At 39.4% G+C, this 22,804-nt stretch overlaps 1 protein-coding gene and 1 long non-coding RNA gene across 2 annotated transcripts in view; one reads left to right on the forward strand and one right to left on the reverse strand.

The window, feature by feature from the left end:
- Positions 1-2,415, forward strand: part of LOC129442631 (uncharacterized) — a 24,486-nt gene extending 22,071 nt beyond the window's left edge. Inside the window, exon 3 of the long non-coding RNA XR_008643931.2 lies at positions 1,758-2,415. This is a non-coding gene — a long non-coding RNA (uncharacterized lncRNA). The remainder of the gene's footprint in view (positions 1-1,757) is intronic.
- aldh1a2 (aldehyde dehydrogenase 1 family, member A2) overlaps positions 1-21,399 on the reverse strand; it is a 25,044-nt gene extending 3,645 nt beyond the window's left edge. Inside the window, exons 1-9 of the mRNA XM_073858936.1 lie at positions 21,186-21,399; positions 10,502-10,602; positions 10,012-10,152; positions 8,965-9,094; positions 7,343-7,404; positions 5,179-5,307; positions 4,666-4,779; positions 910-1,012; positions 109-293 (exon numbers count right to left, since the gene is read on the reverse strand). Of these exons, the coding sequence (XP_073715037.1) occupies positions 109-293; positions 910-1,012; positions 4,666-4,779; positions 5,179-5,307; positions 7,343-7,404; positions 8,965-9,094; positions 10,012-10,152; positions 10,502-10,602; positions 21,186-21,306 (1,086 nt within the window). The 5' untranslated portion in view covers positions 21,307-21,399. The remainder of the gene's footprint in view (positions 1-108; positions 294-909; positions 1,013-4,665; positions 4,780-5,178; positions 5,308-7,342; positions 7,405-8,964; positions 9,095-10,011; positions 10,153-10,501; positions 10,603-21,185) is intronic.
- Positions 21,400-22,804: the final 1,405 nt, after the last annotated feature.

A 22,804-nucleotide genomic window follows, 5' to 3' on the forward strand; every position in this document is an offset into this window, starting at 1 on the left:
CATGAACATGACCTACAATTATCTTTATTTATGGCTTTGATTATATTGGACTTAATAATGGTTAATTCATAATATGCTTTTTTATTAAGGCATATCTTTTTTTGGTACCTGAGGTCCCTGCTCGGTGGTTGGCTCGAAGGGATGTCCCACTGTCCTCCTCTGGGCTCTCTCAACACTTCTGCGCACAAACTCTTCATAAATGGGCTCTTCGACAAAGATTCGGGAGCCAGCCGTGCAGCATTGACCATTATTAAAGAACACACCCTGATGGGCCTGCTCGACCGCCTGGTCCACTGAAAAAACAAAGAGAGAGAGAGCATTATAAAACAACCGATTGTGTGCAACAGTCAATCATTCAAAATGTATTTGGTGTATATCAAAACAACAAGTGATGGATAAATCACGGCGAACGTGCCAGTATGTTTTCTAGCATAATTTATTGGAGCCATAAGTTCATAGTTAAGCGGTTGTGACAAGTCTGTTCCTCTGATGTGTCTGTGTTTATGCATACATGCATGTGTGCATCTGTGGGATATTGGACACCTGGGAAAAAAGATGGACTGCCAGGCTGTGGCATTTGAAGGGTTAATGGAGCGGCCAGATTTACGGCCGTGCTGTGATGCTGATTTACGGGGGCCATGCTCACGGCTGCTGAAAGCATTTAAAAGCTCAAACTTACACGGCTTGTTTTGGTGGGCTATACTTGGGGGCACCATTTAACCGGTGAAAATTAGGAAGTGGGGATATGCTGATTTGTACCTCTATAAGCGTCTCCAAAAAATCAGAAAAGATCCTAGTTTTTTATGTAATCAACAAGTGAGAACGGCGGTCTGCATAGTAGCACCTGTGCACAAACTGTTGCGGCGGGACAACAGGGGGGCGGCCATAAAATACGGTCTGAATACTTACAATCGGCATCTGCAAAAATGATGTTGGGACTCTTTCCCCCCAGCTCTAGTGTGACTCTCTTTAGATTGCTCTTTCCTGCTGCTTCTTGGATCAACTGGCCTACCTGTGGAGAGAGAGGAGAGCTGCTTTAATCACGCCGGACACCACAGAGGAACCTTACTAGATCTTAACATCAGTGAGATGCTGTCATTAATAAATCTAGCCCTCGTCCGTCAGGGTAACCGCAACCACCGCCACCATCGGACCTCTGAGCTTCGGCTCACATCTTAAATATCTATTAGTGCTCATAATGGAGGCCAGGAGACTGGAATGCGTGGAACAGTATCTGCTGGTTAATCGAGAACAGGAAGAGCTGACCGCACGTTTGTGTAAGATGCCCAACACCGTTTGGAGCCAAAAAATAACAATGAAACGAGACCCTAAAACGCATTTATTAACTACGTAAACGAAAGCATGTGTATATTTGAGCAAAATGCAATGAAAAATGATTGCCCTGCTTTTGGTTTTATTAAGCAGTAGTCCGTTTCATAATTATATAAGTCGTTTGCAGCTCTTCCATGAGTCAGTTTACATCTCTCCACCTGAAGTTTTACATCAGTGCTGGACATCACACGCTATTCAGCCCGGGTGTAAACGCTGCAGATTCTTCACAGCTGCTGAGGCACGACATCTCTTCACACCATTAAACTATTCTTTTCCAGCTGTATGTATGAGAAAGACCTTCACAGCCAGATTAGCGCTCGCAGGCTGGCGAGCAGCACTTCTAACCATAAACAAACATTTGTACATTTTTCCTTTTTCACCAAACATACTTACTGACAGTGAATATTTTCTCTGTTTTCCATCAGATAGCGAAAAGAGAAGAAGAGGGGGAAGAAACTGAGAAAACAAGCCTCCTCGTTCCCCTCCGACAGCCTCACTCAATGGAAAAATAGATTTGCTCTTCTCATAAACTCATGTTAGATGTTACAAATCTGTATATTTATCTGCAGTTATGATCATTATACTGTTGGAACGTAATAATAATCTACTGAATTGGTGAGTGTTATAATCATCAGGGGGTTAAAGGTGGTACTTTGTTTTTTTGCTCTGTTTGGTCTATAGAAGATAAATTAATCCTCAAAATAAACATTTAGACTTGTCAACAGATTAATATAATATATTGTCCCATACATAATCCCTCCCTCTTTTCTTTCTTTCTTTAATCTTCATGCTATTTCAGCATCTATAGCTATATTCATAGCGAGAACTGGTCAAGTTGGTACTGTATCTCCAATTCACCTAACTTGCATGTTTTTGGCCTGTTGGAGGAAACCAGAGTACCTGGAGTAAACCCATGCTGGCGCAGGAAGAACATGCAAACAGAAAGACCACCTGACCTAGCGGGGGGTCAAACCGCGGACCTTTTCGCTGTTAGGAAACAGCGCTAGCCACTGTGCCCTTCCTCTTTTTCATCAATTCAATGACATATAAAATTACCTTTTGAACCGTCAAAATGTTAAAAGACAAGCTTTGGTGTTGGTGATTATTAAATCAGTTTTTACCCACAGGATAAGTTTAAAGGGACACTCCACTTTTTTTTGAAAATATGCTCATTTTACAGCTCCCCTAGAGTTGAACATTTGATTTTTACCGTTTTGGAATACATTTAGCTCATCTCCGGCGCTAGCACTTTTAGCATAGCTTAGCACAATCCATTGAATCTGAGTAGACCATTAGCATTGCGCTAAAAATAACCAAAGTTTTTGGATATTTTTCCTATTTAAAACTTGACTCTTCTGTAGTTACATCGTGTACTAAGACCGGCAGAAAATTAAAAGATTTTCTAGGCAGATATGGCTAGGAACTATACTCTCATTCTGGCGTAAAAATCAAGGACTTTGCTGCCGTAACATGGCTGCAGGAGGCGCAATGATATTACGCAGCAGCCGAAAATAGTCCCCTTAGTAACTTTCAATAGCATGAGACTATTTTCGGGCAGTGCGTAATATCATTGTGCCTCCTGAAGCCATGTTACGACAGCAACGTCCTTGATTATTACGCCAGAATGAGAGTATAGTTCCTAGCCATATCTGCTTAGAAAATCTCAACTTTTAATTTTCTGTCGGTCTTAGTACACAATGTAATTACAGAAGAGTCAAATTTTAAATAGGAAAAATATCAAAACTCTTTGGTTATTTTTAGCGTGATGCTAATGGTCTACTTAGATTCAATGGATTATGCTAAGCTATGCTAAAAGTGCTAGCGCCAGACCCAGAGATCACCTGAATGGATTCCAAAACGGGAAAATCCAATGTTTAACTCTGGCGGAGCGGGAAAATGAGCATATTTTCAAAAAAGTGGAGTGTCCCTTTAAGTAAATCATTGAAATAATGGCACTTTAATAATATGAATAAAGCACATAAAAGAGTGCGGGGTTCAAAGGGGCCTAACGGCGCAAATCCCCAAAATAGAAAGGTGTCGTCATAACCTAAAATCCTTCACTCCCACATGACGATGACCCACTGTCCCCCTGCTCTGACCCAGTCCACCCATACACATCCACTCACAGACACACAGCTGAACTGACTCAGAGTCTGTGTATGTTCAAACTCGCACAGCACGGCCTAATGATGTCCAGATACTGAGAGTGGTGATGCTGCTGGCCACTATCAACTAAGAGAAATGGCGAGCGGGTGGGGTGTGTGCAGTGATGAGCTTTGTCACAATCATGTGAGGATTCGTGTGGCTTTCCTCCTCAGGCTCAGTCATCACATTCTTGCTTTATCATGAACATTTTGATTTGCAAGAAAGAAACCATCGCAGCCACCAACACTGTTGAGAACTAGGAAATGACTTAACTGTCATTTTTTTTTTCCGTACAAAAAAGAAACATGTGTTCCATTTCAAGGAATGCTCTTCAAGGGCGCAAGCTTGGTTTGTTTGCTGTGGAAACAACACTTCTGTTTGTACTCTTATCAACGAGGGAAAACTGGTGTCGGCACACAGACAAATGTCCATATACACACTTCTCTGTGCTTTGACAATGATTATAAAACTTTTTGAAGCCAAGCTAATGGCATCATAAACCTTATTCAGCAGTATTCTAAACAATACTGAATCCACTTCTATGTGTATAACGGATCAAAACGTATACTTACATATTCCGATTTATGAGATGCTATCGAATAAAGGGCTTAAACGGGGGTTACCAACGAGGCAAGTGTAGCTAGAAATAAACTTTGTTTTTTAAATAAGCTGTCATGGCAGAGTTATGTAGTGAGACTTGTTTCAAAAGGCCGATTCTGGTGTGCCTCAAATTTCTATTAAACTTATACGATTTGCTTCAAAGAGTTGTTTTTCCTCCAGGGCCGCAGTGTAATTATGTGATGTCTGATGTGTAGAGATGAATCAGAAGCATAGTCATTACTCTGTATATAGCCAACAGAAGACTAATAAAGCTGTTAGCGTGTAAGGGAACCCAGGTGGCACGACATTAACTGTACATATCAAGAAGGGTGGCAGCCCACCTGTGGATTTACATCTCGCTCTCACATTTGCTAAAAAACCGGTTTATTGGAAATGATTTCGGAAAGCCAGGTGGTCCGCTAAGCACTTCCTTGTGTGAGACAGCAGACAGCCCCCCTTTATTAAAGACTCCCCAACCCTCTCATTACATCGACCCATCGAGCTCGACGAGTGCTAGTGCTCATCATGCCGGTCACTGTCACACCAGGAGAAAAGTGGGAAAAGGGTGCGATCTGATAGGAAAATTACCTCAGTCGATCCTGTGAACGCCACTTTGTCTATGCCCATGTGCGAAGAGATCGCGGCTCCCGCAGTTGGCCCGTGGCCTGGCAAAATATTGACGACTCCTGGTGGAAACCCAGCCTGTCAAAACAGTATGAAAGGAAAAAGATTTAGACGAGACTCGAGCCAAGAACACCACAGGCCGCGGAGGGGGAATCCAGACCCACCCCGACCTCCCTACGGGCCATGTGGAAGAGAGGATGGACAGAACATCAAAAGGAAGAGAGGAAAGTAGGCCTCCTTATCCCACAGAAAGGGAGAGGCGAAACAACAAAGGTTTGGGTGCAACACAAAGAATAAAAGTAAATGGAAGAATTGAATGCGTTGCACTACTTTGATCACTGCACCATTGTATTATGAATGCGACGTGGTCAGTATAGATTATGTCATTATTTCATTATGTTTTCCTTTATATCTTCATATTATATATTTCTTTCATGGCATTTTAATTGTGTGTGTATTGCAGTTGTCTTTCCGTACCTCTTTGATCAGGGCTCCGAGATACAGGCAGGTGAGAGGGGTCTGCTCAGCAGGTTTAAGGACAACAGTGTTTCCGCAGCTCAGCGCCGGCCCCAATTTAAATGCTGTCATCAACAGGGGGAAGTTCCACTGTACAGACATAGGTCAGGAACTAACTGTGAGAGTCCGTTTGAACAACCTCATATCTTTGTTTCTGGAGAACATAACTCCTTCGCTAATGATTCCTGCACGCTCACTCATACCAAAGGGAATTTTTCAATAGGGAGCGTTTCGCAATCTTCTATATCACCTCAGCCTGCCTAATAAGCTCCTTTGCAATGGTCAATGGCCTGCTAAACAGAAAACTGTTCGATTTTTAGGGGATAATGTCCTGGGGAAATTTCTGTTTGAAGCAAGCACTGACTCCCTCAAAGAGTTTCTTAGTATATACTTCATACACATTTCTCTTTATTTCTATTTCTGTGTTTTAACTGCTTCCCCATTTCAATTGTATTTCTCTTTCTTTGTCTGTCTCTCTCTGTCGTCTCTCTCTCTTATCTGGCACTGGTCATGACCTCCTTCAGTGACCAATAAGAAACTCCATAATAAAAACAAGTTAACTGCAAGTTAGGGCAAAGGGGTTCTCTCTTGTTTAAAAAAAAACATTTAAATAGCAGCATTTACTTTGCACCACAGCCACTTGCTGTAGGTGGTAAAAGGGGGCGGGACATTCTTATTCTAAAGAGGATTTCATTGGACAGAAAAGTGAGTCTAAAACAGTGGTGGCCGATGACTTCTTTTTTCGAGGACGCTCGATGCGAAGTTCGTCACAACATGTATATAGCCGTCATGTGTGTGGTTCGTAATTTCAAATGTGTTCTGTGCTTTGAGAGGTCATTTGTGCATCACGTGTCTTGTTAAGGTGGGTGCCTGCTGCCGACGCGGCTAAGGGGTTTGTGATGAAAGATATGCTCGCGTTTGTCAGATACTCACATAATCTCATGCGTAATCAAAATTACTGTTAAGTGAGTGTCTAGCGTGTATTTTGGGAACGTGAGCGTCTCTTTTGTCATAAACGGTTTTGGCGCGTCTGCAGCAGGCACTTGTTTTGGCGGAACACGTGATGCACACAGGATCTCTCGACACACAGGACACATATTTTGGAAAAGGGAACTACACGTGATAATCCGTACACTTATTTTGAATTAGCGCATCCTCGGATGAGCAGTCACGAGCCGCCACTGGTCTTAAAACAAGTCACCTACCCAACAGAGACAGAGCGCAGTTATGCTAATTTGAAAACCACGCCCACCAGGGGGAACAATCCAACCGTCTCCATTGACTTTAGGCTTGTTCGACTTCATGCAGCGGCGCAAGAACCGATAGCTGGATGACGTCAAAGTTCCGCGAGAGCAATTTTAAAGCAGACTCCTTTGTATAATTTCGCGGATCGCTCTCGCGGTACTTTGACGTCATCCGGCCGTCGATCCCTGTGGCGCCGCATCAAGTCAAACAAGCTTGTATAATACTATGTTTTCAAATGTCAATTGTTACTGGCATATTGTTCATAAATGTTGTTTTTTTTAAATATCTAACAAGCCATTTGTATTACATGAGGCTGCCTCCTTGTCATTTCTGGCTTATATCAAAAAACAGAATACTGCCTAAAAGCTGCTGTGTGACAAGATGTACAGCTAACAAGCTAAAAAACCCAGAAATACGTTTTTATAAGCTGTCGACCCCAGAAAACGATCGTTTAAAGACACAAAAGTGGATCGCCGATTATGTTTCCCTCCAGTGAGTGTAGTTCTAATAATATTACTATGAAAAGTTGCCTGTGTCCACTTTTGTGTCTTTAAACGCTCGTTTTTTGGGGTCGACAGCTTATAAAAACGTATTTCTGGGTTTTTTGGCTTGTTAGCTGTACATCTTGTCACACAGCAGCTTTTGGCCATTACTTTGCTTTTTTTATAAGCCCGAAATGACAAGGACGCAGCCTCTCGCAATACAAAGTCAATGGAGACAGATGGATTGTTTTCCCCCCCGGTGAGCATGGTTTTCAGGTTATGACGCGTTGCGCTCTGTCTCTATAACTAAATCTAAAATCAAAACTTTATTTTTTATTAACCCTTGTGGTTAATAAAATATGCAATATAAATAAAAAATGAATCGTCACAAAACTCACAGGAACGATCTGTCCACACACTCCAATTGGCTCATGCTTAGTGAAAGTAAAATATCCTCCATCTGTTTGACAGAAAGAATAAAAAATAATATTAAAACATAAGGTAGAGTGACTTTAAATACACCATTTGACATGTTGCTGATTTATACCAGTGATAGTACAGGAGAAGAACACTTTACAAAGAGAAGTATTTACTCAATATGGCAGCTGTAGAAATGTTTATACTTAACGCTGACCAAATAAATCATTGACTGATGAAGTCATTCGTGGCAAGAAATAAAATCCAGGTAAAAATAAATAAGCTCCATCTGACTTGAACCTAGATAAATGAAAACTTCACAAACATGTTTAAATTTTAAAACCGTGTTGTCGGAACAGAAAGGATTATGTGAGTGACAGCTAATAGACACTTTTTCAGTCAAAATATCACAGTCTACAACCCTGTGTTTTGTTTTAGGGCAAAATGGAGAAAAAACGTGATCACGCCATCCGTAAAGCATCTGGATGAGAGGAACGCCAACGATTCATCTCACTTGGTGGCCAGATAAGAGACGGCCAAAAACACACATTCTGTTTGTTTGTGCTGTAATTCTATTACAGATGAGATTGGAAATGAAATAAAGCAAATCGCTGTGAGTTCCCACTATGCAAGTTTGGTTTAGCAACACAACAAAGGCCCAGTGCTGAGCTTAAGCGCTGACAGGGGGATTTACAGTCCCTTTCTCATCCATTCTTCATTTTTATTTCTCCCGCTGTGAAAATCGTATCATAGCAGCGTGCGGCAGCATGGGTGCTTGTTTGTGTAAGACGAGAAAGTGTGAGAGTGAGCGTGAGATGGACATTAGCAAGACGCTATAGGCCAGTATACTGTATGTGGCATATGAGAGAGGAGGCAGTGTTGGAATGCACAATAATTACAAGGACGCCCGACGGCAGACACCTCTCTCTCTTTCTCTCTCTCTTCTGCGTTGCTCATGTGGCCCATGTGACAGCGGGCCCCCGTAGGGCGGCTCCACCGTCTCCCCCGCATACACATACTTGCACACTAATGGCTGCACCGTGACATCAGAGTTGCACGTCTGCTGCCCCGTAGTTTTCAGGCTCCCTGCCGCGTTCCTTTCAAACAACTAAATTAGCCAGAACAGACCCCCAGTGCCCCCTGTGCCCTGTAGTGCCCCCCCGGCCCCGGAGCTGTCACTGTTCTCCACCGATGGCAGAGCTCCACAGGCGGGCGGCCATTAGCACTCAGATTTATAACTGTTACGGGACTTCATCTGTTTACCCTCAGTGCACCTCCATAACCCCACAACATCTCCTGCAGGCCTTAGAGAAAACACAGCTCTCGTGCAGATCCAACATCAAGCCTGTTCTGATGTCTCTCTGCTCACTTGAGGTGAAACATGCATGAATGGCTCCTAAATTTGGGTCTAGGATGGGCCTGCACCTAAAGGTCTTGAGTGCTTGTCACAGTTTCAATGCTTGTTTTTTTTTACTTTTATGAAAGTAGAATAATTTCTGTCTAATCATTGAAGATTTTATGAAATGCATTATGTGGTTTTAGATATATACTACCTCACCCAACGGGCTTATGAGGGCTTGTGACAAGATAAATGTTATCTTACCAGTAGGAATTGTGGAACCGTGGATCTTGTCTGCCCATCCAGCGAAATATCGAAACGTCTTAATGGTTCCCTCAAGGTCCACAAAGATGGAGGGGAGGAAAGGTTTGCCGCTGTCCATAGACTCCAGGGTCTGGGAGGAGAAAGGGCAGTTGAGTGAGCGTGGGTGTGTAATGAAAAATCGCTCGTAGGGATTAAACCTGACACCCCCCATGCTGCATTTAGACCTAACGTACCTAAAGCACACACTTTACATCTGCTCCCCTAGAGAAACATGATACTCATATAGCCATCACCAGAGACCCGGCTTTGTTATCTCTGCATCAGCCAGGCATGATTTCTTATCGCCGTGGGATTAGATTGATATTAAGAATGATCGTAACCACATGGACGTCACATTTCTCTTTCCGAGCAATTCGCCCTGACACTTGTTCAGATCTGGATGGAGAAGATCTGTTGTTTCAGGCCATTTAAGACCAAGTCTAAACTGTAACATGAAAGAGATTTATTCAAAATGGCCACGGCGCTCTGTAGAGAGACACACACGAAGATAAACATAGCACTCTTGTTTCTGAATCTGTCTCCTCAGACACATCTTCCTGAGTGGGAAGTAAAAGCAGATGTCCGTAGCGGAAGAAAGCCGGAGATAAAAGCTTGGCACGGCACAATGGCTTTCTTTTACGTTTGGCTTCTAACTTAAGTGATCGTTAGCACCCAAAGGTCATATGTGCCACGCCAATGTTGCCATCATTGTGAGTTTCAGACATTTGACGAACAAATCAAACTTGTTAAAAAAACAGCTCCTGCTATGAAGCTTCAATAAGCCTGAGCCAGACAGACAGACAGGCGCACTCATTAGACACTTGCTTATTGTTGTAAGCGTCTTTGTCTGCTTAGATGGCTCTGTCCTTTTAAATCCTATTCTCACTCAACCAAAACCACTAGACTAGAATCAGAAATTTGGTTTAAGTCTGACGACCAAGTGAAGGTGATAGTTATAGAGGATTAAGAGATGCCACGATATATATGTTTATAGCAAAGAGTACTTACAGCAATGTATATCCGGTCTCTTTCCACCAAGTCAGCCAGTTTGAACAAAAGCCTCCCACGTTCAGATCCGTCCATCTTCCTCCATACAGAACCCAGAGAGAAGGCAACACGTGCGGCCTGCACGGCTTTGTCCACATCGGCCTAACAAAAAACAAACCAGCTTTTAATGATCTAACCTTATCCTGTAAACAGGTGTTTGTCCACCTCTGGGACGAATGAAATCAATCCATTCCGGATGAGTTTCAATGACTTCCCCAGTTGCACGTTCATTGGGTCTCTGTTTCCTATCTCCATTCACTTTCTGCCTGATTTACAGAGAGGAACTGTAGCCTCTAGCTTACTTAACCACATTAGACTACAGCACCCCTTCCAATTTTGGATGCTTATTTATGCTGAATAAAGACTGAATGTGAGAAGCACAATAGCTGTGCTGGATGACTAGATGTAGTCCAGCAGCGCAATTGTGACAGATCTGGTTTTGCCGTCTCACCTTATCTGCCTCCTGGACATCACAGATCTTCTCCCCTGTAGCTGGGTTATATGTTGAGAAGACTTTACCGCTCACAGAATCATGCCATTCATTATTAATGAAAATCTATGGAGAGAAAACACATATACTTTAGTTTTAGGAGCATTTTTTTTTTTAAATACTTAAAATATTCATATTAACATTTATTTGCTACATAAAGTTTGTTCCTTTTAGCAGGGTTCCCATTGGTCCTTGAAATCCTTGAAATGTTGGGAATCTGGGGGGGGTTCAAGGCCCTTGGAAGTTTTTGAAAATATACATACATAGATACAGGTCATTGAAAGTGCTTGAATCGATTTTATGCAATACGTTTTCTGGAAAAAATCCAAATTATTCCCTATAGTGTTGGATAATATCATACAAATTCTAGACTTTTTAAGCGCACGTGCTAAACTGTTGGCTTTAAATGCTGATATCTTTTGTATGCAAATGTTGATTCATACCAAAATGTTTTTTTGCATAGTTGTGTTTGACACATGAAAATGTCTTGGGTTACGTATTTAATAACTGTTGTTCCCTGAGAAGGGAACGAGACGCTGCGTCTCCCTTGCCATACTTCCTGCGTCCCTGTAGCGCTGTCTTTGGGAATTTAGAGACCACCGTTTAAGTTAATTAAAAAAATCGTATAAAAAATTGCAATGTATTCATAGTGAAACACAGACATATGAGAGGAAGAGAGGGGTTTCTCCCCCTGTGTGTTTCATGGTTGTGGTGTGAGAGGAATCTCTGGGAACTGTGTGCTATTGCAGGGCTGCCCAATATCACTCTCCTGGGAGTGATCCAGCAACCAGACAGAAAGAGGTGGGGGAAAGGAGAAGATAAATCCCTATCAGACACACACTCGCACACACACATGCGCAGAAGTACACACAAACACAGAGATACACACAGACACAAGTTTCACAACATCACTGTTCGTTTACGAGATCATAAAACACGTGCCGCTCTCTGGCTCTACCGAGGCGTTAAACAACAGCCTCAGATTCCAAAAGATTTTTCAAGCTCGATAAAAATGATTCTTTTATGCACACCGATTTTGTTTTCAAAGGACACAAAGTACACGTGTTACAGTTAAGTCTTGGTACGTATGCACACAAATTGTATGTTTGATTCTGCGTCACACAGATAAGGTGTCTTCTGGCTCTAAGCTACGTTTACATATTTACTTTTCCCGCCATCTATGGTTTGGTTCAAAGAAACTGCAGAGCTAGGTTCAAGTGTAGCGTTGCCCTGGGCCTCTTCAAACTCTACAACATGTTTACTAATGTAAACTTACAGGCTTAAGTACAATTTAATTGGCTGTAAACTGTTAGGAATGTTTTCTTTAGGACAGGTATAAAACGGCAGCCGACTTCGAGAGTCACTCCCACTCTTTCGCTGTATCTCCCCTCAAAATTGTCAGGAATAAATCACGCGCGGACGGGCTAGGTATCAGTCTGTACCATGCTGATTCCGCTGCAATACATTTACATTAGACCCTTCTCTTTTTACCTCTCATTCTTACTCTCCCCCCTCTCTCTTTCCGTCCTCAAAGGCCTCTTGCATTAAAGAGGCCACCTTTAATCTGACTCTCATTTGGAGCACTTCATAAAAGTGTCAGTGGCCTCGTCGAGCCGAGGGCCCGTTAGAAAAACAGAAAGCCCCGTAGAGGAGGGAATTAGTTTTAAAATTTATAGAGGCCACTGTAGTGGAATGCCCTAAATCAAGGGCCGACTGTGACAGACCAGCGGGCTGGGGAAGAATGCAGACGGTGGGCAGCTTTATGCTCTCCGTAACCCCACACTTACGGCACCCCGGAATGGAGGAGAGGGGAATGCTGGGTGAGCGGTGCACTGGGCCACCATCTAAATCACAACTTAAAAAAGACGACCATTAGAGGCCATTTGGCCCAGTCTTCCCTGAGCTCTGGGGGCTCTCTGACTTTTGTCTATTCCCATTGAGAAACTTGATAAAGAGCGACAAGGCGGTGCAGTAAATCAACTCTCAAGGTTTCTTTATACTTGCGCTTTGATTAAAGAAAAGGGATAAGTGCAAAAGTGCAAAAATTCATATTGATCACTGTTCGCGGCGCCCCCGCTGGAAGCGTCTGTGCGGCCAAACTGAATACATTTTAGAGTTTGTTGGAGAAACTTACGAGGGCCGAGTTTGAAAACGAACCGTATAGATTTTGTTTACAACAGCGGGGGTCCGGAAAGATTGTTATTTTGTAAACACTCGGTGCAGTACACAAACAGAACGAAAATGCCTTTTTGGACCGCTGCCCCAAAACACGCCGTACGCACTACGATTGCGGATAAGTTGCGTTTTTATGTCGAGGCCACAGCTGCAAACATTTAGAATCACCCCATGTTTTTTATTCGAGCTGTCAGTCTCTCTGTGCTGACTGCTCTCGTCTGCAAAGCTAATTAGATGGTGAGATATGCAGCGCCTATCACAAACAGATTGTGGAGGAGGAACCCACAGCGCGCGATGACAGCATTACTATGCTTCTCCTTATTGCCGAGATTTTTATCAGCATCATTACTTCACACAGGAAAGGGGGTTATCACCCAGAAAAGCAGAAGGTCGACTGTTCCTCTGGGAATGAGGTGCATGGACACTGCGGACCTGAATGGTTCTAGCAGTCGCACAACACTAATTCGTTTCTCATCTGCCCCACAAAGCTCTCTGGAGGCTTCGCACAACTGCAGGAGGAAGCAAAGCAGGAACTGGATGGAGGGAGACGATGCCAAAGCTCACGCTACAGCCAGCGAAACATCTGTTTGGCCGGCAGCACCTTCTAATGGCGCAGACATTAACTGGCAAACTTTACTTGGCCAGCGTGAAATCATTTTAAATATACACATGTATAGAGAATATATGTATATCGTTTATCCGTGTTTTCGGGATTTGAAAGCCAGATGAATCCTAACAAGGCACCTGCAGCCTTGCTCTCGGCCTGCACAGGAAATTTCATATCCTTTCCAGAGCAGCTCGCTTTCATTTTGTAACCCAACACACTACAAGCTGTTGATAATTACTAACGTTACAGGAAAAGAGGGAGCTTAAGATATGGCAGTAAGACTTCATCTTATGCTCTTTTCAGTAACATAACTCATTGAAATGACCACAGTGAAGAAATATTGCAACATATATTAGCCTGCCGCACAGTACAGGTGCACCCTACTGTCAGTCTGAGTATTGCATAACTAAAAGAGGTCCACCTGTGTGTTTCAGCCTCACATTAAAACAGTGGTGGGGCACACACGAGGGTAAAATTAAAAAGCTAAAGTTTCAATATTATTTTTATTACAGAACAGGCCTATGGCACCCGACTGTTTACGTGATATATGTCAGAACTTTGTGTTTTCCTTTAAAACATTCAGAACGACTAATGCTAATCATATGGAGACAAATAGAGCTATTTGTCCCTGACAAGAGACAAAAACAGTGAAAAGGCCAAAGATAATCAATGGGGAGATGTGAAGAGAATAAGGACGGGGGGAGAGTATAAGTCAAAGCAAAGGAGGGCGAGAGAGAGAGAGTCCTCACTGTGCCGCTCACAATAAATCACGACTCTTAGTGTATGCGCTGCTCCGGACGCTGTTTGATGTGCAGAAATGGTGGGTTTTGAAGTGAAAAACTCCAGAGGTATGGGACAGGCTCTCGTAAGCCAGGGCCACTGACCCTAACAGCGAGACACGGCCATATATTACACCCTGCTGGACAGCCTCTAGAGCAGAAACCCCCCTGACTCCCATCTGTACTATCTCATGCACTGACGGATTGATGAGGCCTACCTCATTCACTCAAGCTGTCTCCCAGATTAGCTTACAAAAGTCCTCACTTCAGGAGACACTACTGTCCTGGCTGGACGTTTAAGCCCTTAAAATATAAAGTCATGTCCAACAAATGGCTATCAAGTGTCTCTTGCTCATGACGTCCTCAGAGAGTCCCTGTCCACTTTGTTATAAATTCATACCACACAGTCATACATATTAAACCACATTCATTTAAAGGGATAGTTTACCCAAAAATGAAAATTTGGTCATCATTTACTCATTCTTATGTTGTCACAAACCTCTATAAATGTCTTTGCATGTCTGTAACCAAACCGTTTGTGTGAGCCCCATTCACTTCCATAGTATTCTTTTTTAGTGAATGGGGGTCATGGACGGTTTAGTTACAAACATTCCTTAAAATATCTTCCTTCGTGTTTATCAGAACAAAGACATTTATGCATGTAACGACATAAGAGTGAGTAAATGATGACAGAATTTTCATTTTTGGTTGAACTATCCCTTTAAAGCCTAAAAAATCCAACCTGATCTCACAAAATTCTGTGAAATAGTCAAGCATTATTTTGCTCAGCTTTGCGTGGCATATTTCCACCATTTTATGTGCCCATGACACGACTTTCTTTTCCGTTGTCTCAAGTATTGGTTACTCAACTGTTTTTCCTATTTTTAAACAATTGTCGCTTTGGTTTGTGGCTAGATTTGCTGTTTGTGTTAGGATGTTACTTTAAAGGGATAGTTCACTTTAAAATGAAAATTCTGTCGTCATTTACTCATCCTCACGTTGTTCTAAACCTGTATGATTTTTTTCTGATCAACACAAAAAAAGATATTTTGAGAAATGATGGTAAACAAACAGCAGTAAGTGACCATTGACTTCCATAGTAGGAAAAAAATATTTTGGAAGTATTGTGATAAATTACTAAAAAAAATTGGATAAATGATTGTAACCATTAAATTCCATCATATTTTTTTATTCCTACTATGGAAGTCTATGGTCACTTACTGCTGCGTGTTTACCATCATTTTTCAAAATATCTTCTTTTGTGTTCATCAAAAAAAAAAGAAATTCATACAGGTTTAGAACAACATGAGGATGAGTAAATGATGACAGAATTCTCAATTTAAAGTGAACTATCCCTTTAAGTATTGGTTATACTATTTTTCGTATGCTTTTTAAACAGTTGTCGCCTGACGTTAGGGTTAGAGTTGGGTCATTTTATGTAACAAAAACTTTTTTCAACCCCAAAAGCGGCAATTGTAAGAAAATAGAAAAAACAGTTGTGTAACCAATACGTGAAACTGACACGGAAAAAATGCGTGGCACGGGCACATAAAATGGTGGAAATACGTGACAATGCAACAAAATAATGCCTGACTATTTCACGCATTTTGTGAGATCAGGCTGAAATAATCACTTTGTAATCTGCCTATCCAAATGTTGAATTACATTAAACGCAGAGTATAGGGAAAGAAAAATCTGTAACAACCCCCATCTCCTGTTCCCTTTCCTATTCTTTCAAACTTTTCGGTCTCAAGAATCTGTTTCACTTATGTGTTAAAACCGAATGTTGTAAGCACTTCATCACCCTGCCTGCTGGAATCCAACACCTCTCTTTTAGAAAGACTCTTGGGTCCCAATCAATTACACCGATACACACACCTATCAACATAACCTTTTCTTTTCTGTTTCCCTCATCCATCCGTGGAGAAAAAAGAAGAGAAAACATCCATAACCGACCATCACTGGAGGCAAATTTATGGCTTCCTTAGTGCCATTATCAGCCCACTGGGCCCAGCACACGAAGAGAAAGAGACCTCCTTCAACAGACCAGCTCTCCCGTGACCAGGCAAACACACACTCTTTATTCTCTCAACTAGCCGATATGTGTGATTATTTAAGCGTTTAAAGTGGATTATGTTGCTGATGCATTTTACCAAGCATCAGGACTTTGACAAGTATCTGTTTAAATGATAAGTGAAAGTTCAGTTATAAAACTTCAATGGGACAGGAGCAAAAAGATAAGTTTCATATTATCATGTTTAATCTTAAGTCCATAACACACACACACACACACACACACACACACACACACACACACACACACACAGGTGATTATCACATAATAAGCCCAAACGTGAGTGTGTATCGGTGGGGTTAAATGTTTACTGGGAAGGACAAAGGACAACGATAACTCATTTAACTGTCGTTTTACTATACAAACAACAATAAAACTATTATAGCATTGAATAAATCAAATAATATATAATTCTGTATGAAATTTACTTTAAAAATGTGACCCTGTCTGTGACATCCAGGCTAAAGTCTATTTATGAGATTAGGAGAATCAAAGTTTGATTTCAATCATTGTTTTCACATTGATTTCAATCTTTGACATGGCCTTACTTAGTTAATATAGCACTCATTTAAAAAAAAAATTAAAAACAAATCCAAATTCTCAAATAAATCCCTGACTCTTCTAGCAAAATCGAACAATCCCTTCAAAACCATTTCACCTGCTCAAAATCAAACCAAGCTTTTGAGTCAATAATATAAACACTACAGAGCATCATCCAAATACATGATTATTGTATATAACAACACTTGACAAATACTGTTTAAAAAATCTCATTCTCATAAATTGAGACTTCTAAAACATTGTGCAGTACCAGAGGCGGACATTACTTGAGTACTTTGAGTAAATTTTCCAAGCATCTGTGCTTTATCAGAGTGTTTGTTTTGAATTTTTTTTTACTTTACTTAAAAATGTTCACTACATTCTAAAGCATAGAATCATAGTTTGTATTATATTGCATATTAAAATTGATTTAATACCTAATTACATAACAATTGTGTACTTTTACTTTCTTGGGAAAAAGTACAAAAGTACTTTTTAAAATACTTGATGTTTAATGTACTTAAATATTAAATATAAACCAAAAACTTGAAATTATGAAATCTAGTGAAGTAAAAATTATGATAATATGCTTTGGAATGTATGTTTTCCAAAGAAAAACACTGATAAAATACGAATACATGAAAATTTACTTTTATATAGAAAGTAAAAATACTTAAGTAGTGTCCGCGCAGTACATACGCCAAAGTCCAATTATAAATGCATATGATACACCAATCCTTCCCATTCACTTACTGTGAAACCACACATCTTTTTGTGTCATTTTATGTATTGGTTTCTCTATTTTTAAATGATTGTCGCTTGGAGTTGAGGTTAGATTTTGGGTTTGGATGTCTAAAATGTAAATCTAAATGTAAAATTATTCTAACCCCAACCCCAAGCGACAATGGTAAAAAAATAAAACCAAATAGTGAAACCAATACATAAAATGATCTGTAATCACAAGTTAAATTCAGTGAATATAGTGAATACAGTAAGTACTGCAAGTAATAGTACGTTTCAATATGTGGGTATGCAGCACTTGTATTTTGTAATTTTTTTTGCCAATTGCATCGTCTCTGGTGACCTGCTCTTTCTCATACTCTTCCTCTGCCTCTCAGACTGTTTCCAATTCATACAATTGGTAAAACATACCATTAGAAAAAAGTTTTTATGTTTACTTGATGATAACTGCTCTAGTTTTGTTCAGCTTTTGCCTGCATGTCTTTAGCATTTTGCAAAACATTTTGCAGTGTGAAATGTGTTTTAAGTTTAGAGTTTTCAGTGTCTACACTGAAACAGTGCACTACCTAAACTTGCTAAAAATTAATGAATTAAAAGAAATGAAGAGTTTCTGAAAAATAAAAAAAACGGCGTTATCTCGTTTTGCAACGAAACTCTTCAAATAATGATTTGACACATGGGTTTAGGCCACTGGGAATTTGGTTCATAGGGTTTTAGCAATAAAAAAAAACTAAAAATATCAAGAATAACCTTTACATTATGTAGGGTGATTTTACATACTGTAGAAAAATGACCTTGGGTTTTTATAGACACAGTAACAACTAAGTAGAGATGCAATAAGAATCCCGACAGCCCATTATTCAGACTGATATCTGCCGATACCAATAGTTTCCTGATCTCTTTTGATTTGCAGAACATATTCATAACTCGCGTCTGATTTTAAACGATGCAAAAATGACTTTCTTACTACACTGTGAAAATACTTTGCTGCCTTAAATTTTTTTGTTGAATCAACTGGGATTTACAAGTCATTTCAACTTACTAGTATTTATCTTGACTAGAGATGAGTTGTTACAACTACAGGTGAGTTGTTATAACTTACAAAAGTAAGTTGACTTTAACTATATTTTATACGTTGTGACAACTCATCTCTGTTTTCATGACTTGTAAATCTGAGTTGATTTAACAAAAAATTTTAAGGCAGCAAAGTATTTTTTACAGTGTAAGTATTTTTGTCTTGTCCTCAGTAGAAATATCTATAAATTCTTAAATCAAGATGTATTTTCTTGATGAGCAAATGACCTACAGGAAAACAACTCTAGTTTTTAGACAAAACATTTCAAATTTACGTGAATTTGTGCTCAAAAGGAGCAAAAAAATCTGCCAATGGAATAAGAATTTTTTTCTTAAATTTACTTAATACAAGTACAGCAAAAATGTCTTATTCCATTGGCAGAGTTTTTCTGCTTGTTTTAAGCACAAAATATTTTGTCTAAAAACTAGTTATTTTCTTAGGTTATTTGCTCATAAAGAAAATACATCATGATTTAAGAATTTTTTAGATATTTCTACCGAAAACAACACAAAAATACTAAGAAAGTCTTTTTTTTTGCAGTGTATAGAATATTTACATACATAGTATATTGGTGCACCTCTACAACAAGCATTTTAGTTATTAAGATACAAAGTAAAGTATAACAGAACATTAATATGAGACTCCCAAAAATGAAAATGTGACCTGCGTCACCAAATTTAATGACTATTATGATTAGACTGATAATAAATCAGTTCTTATGACTGACTGGCTTATTAGAACCAATCACTGTTTTATTTATGCTTAACATTAATACTATTTCTGTAAATACCAAAACTTAATGAGACACATGATAAAGGAAAAGTGAAAGAGGCATGAGAAGTTAAATATGCCCATTAATGATATTTCCATAATGCAGCACCTCTGGCATAAAGCACTGCCCATTAACAGCAGAGAAAGAGCATTTTACAAGGTCTTCAAGGAGTGCATGTACAATTATTAAACCTAGACTTACACAAATAATAAAAACTTGGCTCTACTCTATCTACATTTGAAATAGTAGTATTGATTGGGCATATTTGGACTGTTACATCAGTGTACTGTGCTGCACCAGGCACACAAAATCAAATACAAGACAGGGGGTGGGGAAGAGAGAGAGAGCGAGAGAGAGAGAGAGAGAGAGAGAGAGAGAGAGAGAGAGAGAGAGAGAGAATACACATCAGTGCCCTACACTCACACACACCTACACCAGTCACTGGATAGTTCAAATTCCTGTTCACACTCCCATCTTCGTTTGAAAGAAGGCTTGAAATGAGAAAAAGCATTTACATGTAGACACTTGGACGTAACTTTTATCCAAAGCAGCTAAGTACAGTACATTTAATATATACATTTGATCAAAACTTATTTTTCAGTTAAGCTAGAACCCCTGAGCTATATGAACAGGAGGGTGTGTATATCACAGGTGTTTTGTGCTCTTGCTCTAAGTGAACTTTGCTGTCATTACCAGAGTGATTATTGCCCTGTATTGCACTTTCGCCTGGTTTATCCACTCATAAGAGCAATAAAATTATACAGTGAAATTTGAAGAAAAATTAAAGTTGATCTATCCAACAAAAGAAGAGTTGTGATAAATGATCATTTCTCGTTTTGTGGGATGAATCAGCACTTCTTGTTTGTTTAAGGCAGGATAATATGGGATGGCCTTATTAAAATAACATACCAAAGGGCTGAAGTTTCATTTAATCTTAAAAAGCTTAGAAGTAATGTTTAAACGAATGTGAAAGTCCAACCTTGAAAGTGCTGGAATCTTGTGCAGTTTGCCGCCTTATCATTGTCTGATAGCCTGCTTGTTATCCAACACAAATTTTCAAGCGTGAATCAAAGCTTTTGTTTTGCTCAAACCAAAAATCAAATATTTTGGGTTGTATCTCTTAGCACGTGCATTTGATAGCAGGGTCCATGAACTTTGTAGACACGTTTGGGAAAACTTTTGCACAGATCACATTAATGGACACGTTGGGTGTATGGTAAAAACGCGTCCAACACTTAAATCACAACATAAATAAATAATAAATAAAGTCGACACTGGACTTTAGATGTGTAAGCATTTAAAAACACCGCAACATAAAAATGTGTAACTATCGAATAAATGAAAAAAAAGAGAAAAAAGTTCGCGCATCAACTCATCACCGAAATGCTTCTGACACATAATGATAATAAAAAACCGTAAACAACCTGTTCCGAGACAAAACTATTTAAAATGTCATCAAACTAAAAAGAAATACAATGAAATCTTAATAAAAACTGAATAATCAGTATACTCAAAAACAAACAATTAGGAGCGCATCTTGACTTTCAAATAGGAAATAATTTTATAGGAAACAAAGACGTCCAAAACTACAAAAGTGAACACCTACAAAAACCTTTTCAACAACTGTACTTAATATGTACCATAATTATAAACTTAGACAAGACGAAAAGAGTTGGAATAACATCGGCTAAAATGAATGAAGTGTGTTATCATTGACAAGCCTGTAACGCATTGGTGTACCCAACTTTGCTTCATAAGTTTTCGCGCAATCACAAAAAAAGTTTAATGTGTCATCTAATCGAAGTTTGCATTATCCGTTCAGAGAGTTTCAGAAACTTTACAGTTAATAACATCATGTTAAAACACACATACGCACACCCACAAATCTTATTGTACTTGATCTCAGGATTGGGTAACGGTGTGGGCATCAGATGTAGAGATGCCATGAGCTCAGCCGGGTCGCCCTTCACCTCTCCTGGCAGTTCAGCGTTATTGGAGGTCATTGCGTCTCTTGCAGATGCCTGTTGGCTTTTTTCTGGTAGTTTGTGATTAGTGCTGTGGGATCCTTCCTGTGTTTATAACTCAGGTGTCAGCCCTGGTCCATTTTTATTGGGCAGAGAATAGGGCCGTCCTACTAATATAATTAAAATGGAGCATTTACATAAACTCCTCTCTCTCTCTCTCTGGCCATACGGAGTGGGGAGATACACCCACTCTCAAGACAACATCACTGTACCATCACTGTTAATCTGAATATAACAGAAACGATTTTAGCTGACGGACAGCGTAAGATTTATAGAAAAAAGAAAACGTTAATTGCGTTATTTAATAACATATTCATGTATCAAATTTAATAGGATGCCATCAATTGCGCATGTTATAAGTGGAAACAGATTTGAGTTGTGTGCATTTATTTAAAAAGACACCAATTTAAAAATGTGTTCAGAGAAAAAGACGATCGAGTTTTTGCCCTAATCACTGAAACAACTTTTAAATATAAAATTTCTATAGTCTGTGGTCGTATTATACGTACATGTTCCAACTGCTTTAGAAACACAGTTGGGGCATTTAAATAGCTTTCGTTTTAAACTATTAGGACAATTAGCATTTTGCAGGAATACTTGTTACATTGAATATTGGATAAATAAAATGCAAAGCTTTTTAATGAATAAATAGCCTGTATAAAGTTTAACTTGTGTTTGTGTCCATTTGGGTGCTCAATCTGTCACGTGAACGTTAAAGTTTTCTTTGGCAAAGGCCGTTTGCCCTTTGAGATTCTCTTATAACTTGCATGAGCCGTCAGGATGTTATTAAACTATCCACATCAAGCGATCACAGGTTATTTCCTCGTCTTCCCTCCTGGAGCGCAGAGACTCAGTTAACATTTACCTTAGAATATCCAATAAACATTAAGGACATCTAAAAGGCCTTTTAACACTCCGAAAGAGTTTGCGGTTTAAAGGATTAGCCAACACAGACATTCACACTTCTGCTGTGTTACTGGTGAATATAGGGAGGGCCTGCAAAACGCAGGATTGTCGTAAAAACATCTACGATTATATACGATACGAATAATTTCCCTAACACTTGCACTGATAGCCGGAGAAATCTGTTTTGAGATTTCTTCTCTTTTATAGCTTGTGCTTCTTTAGGTGGGGGGTTACAAAGTGAAGTAGGCTACATTCAAAGATGTTATTAATAGGCTACGGAATCTGCATTACATAACATTATTATATTTTTATTTATTATATATATATATATATATATATATATATATATATATATATATATATATATATATATATATATATATATATATATATATATATATATATATATATATATATATATATATATATATATATATATATATATATATATATATATATATATATATATATATATATATATATATATATTAGGCTATTCATCAGACAATTTCTGTTACAAATAAAAACATTTAAATTCTCTTAGAAAATGTAGAAACGCATATTCATATGT

The sequence above is a fragment of the Misgurnus anguillicaudatus genome, chromosome 21 (assembly GCF_027580225.2).
Source record: "Misgurnus anguillicaudatus chromosome 21, ASM2758022v2, whole genome shotgun sequence".
NCBI lineage: Eukaryota > Metazoa > Chordata > Actinopteri > Cypriniformes > Cobitidae > Misgurnus > Misgurnus anguillicaudatus.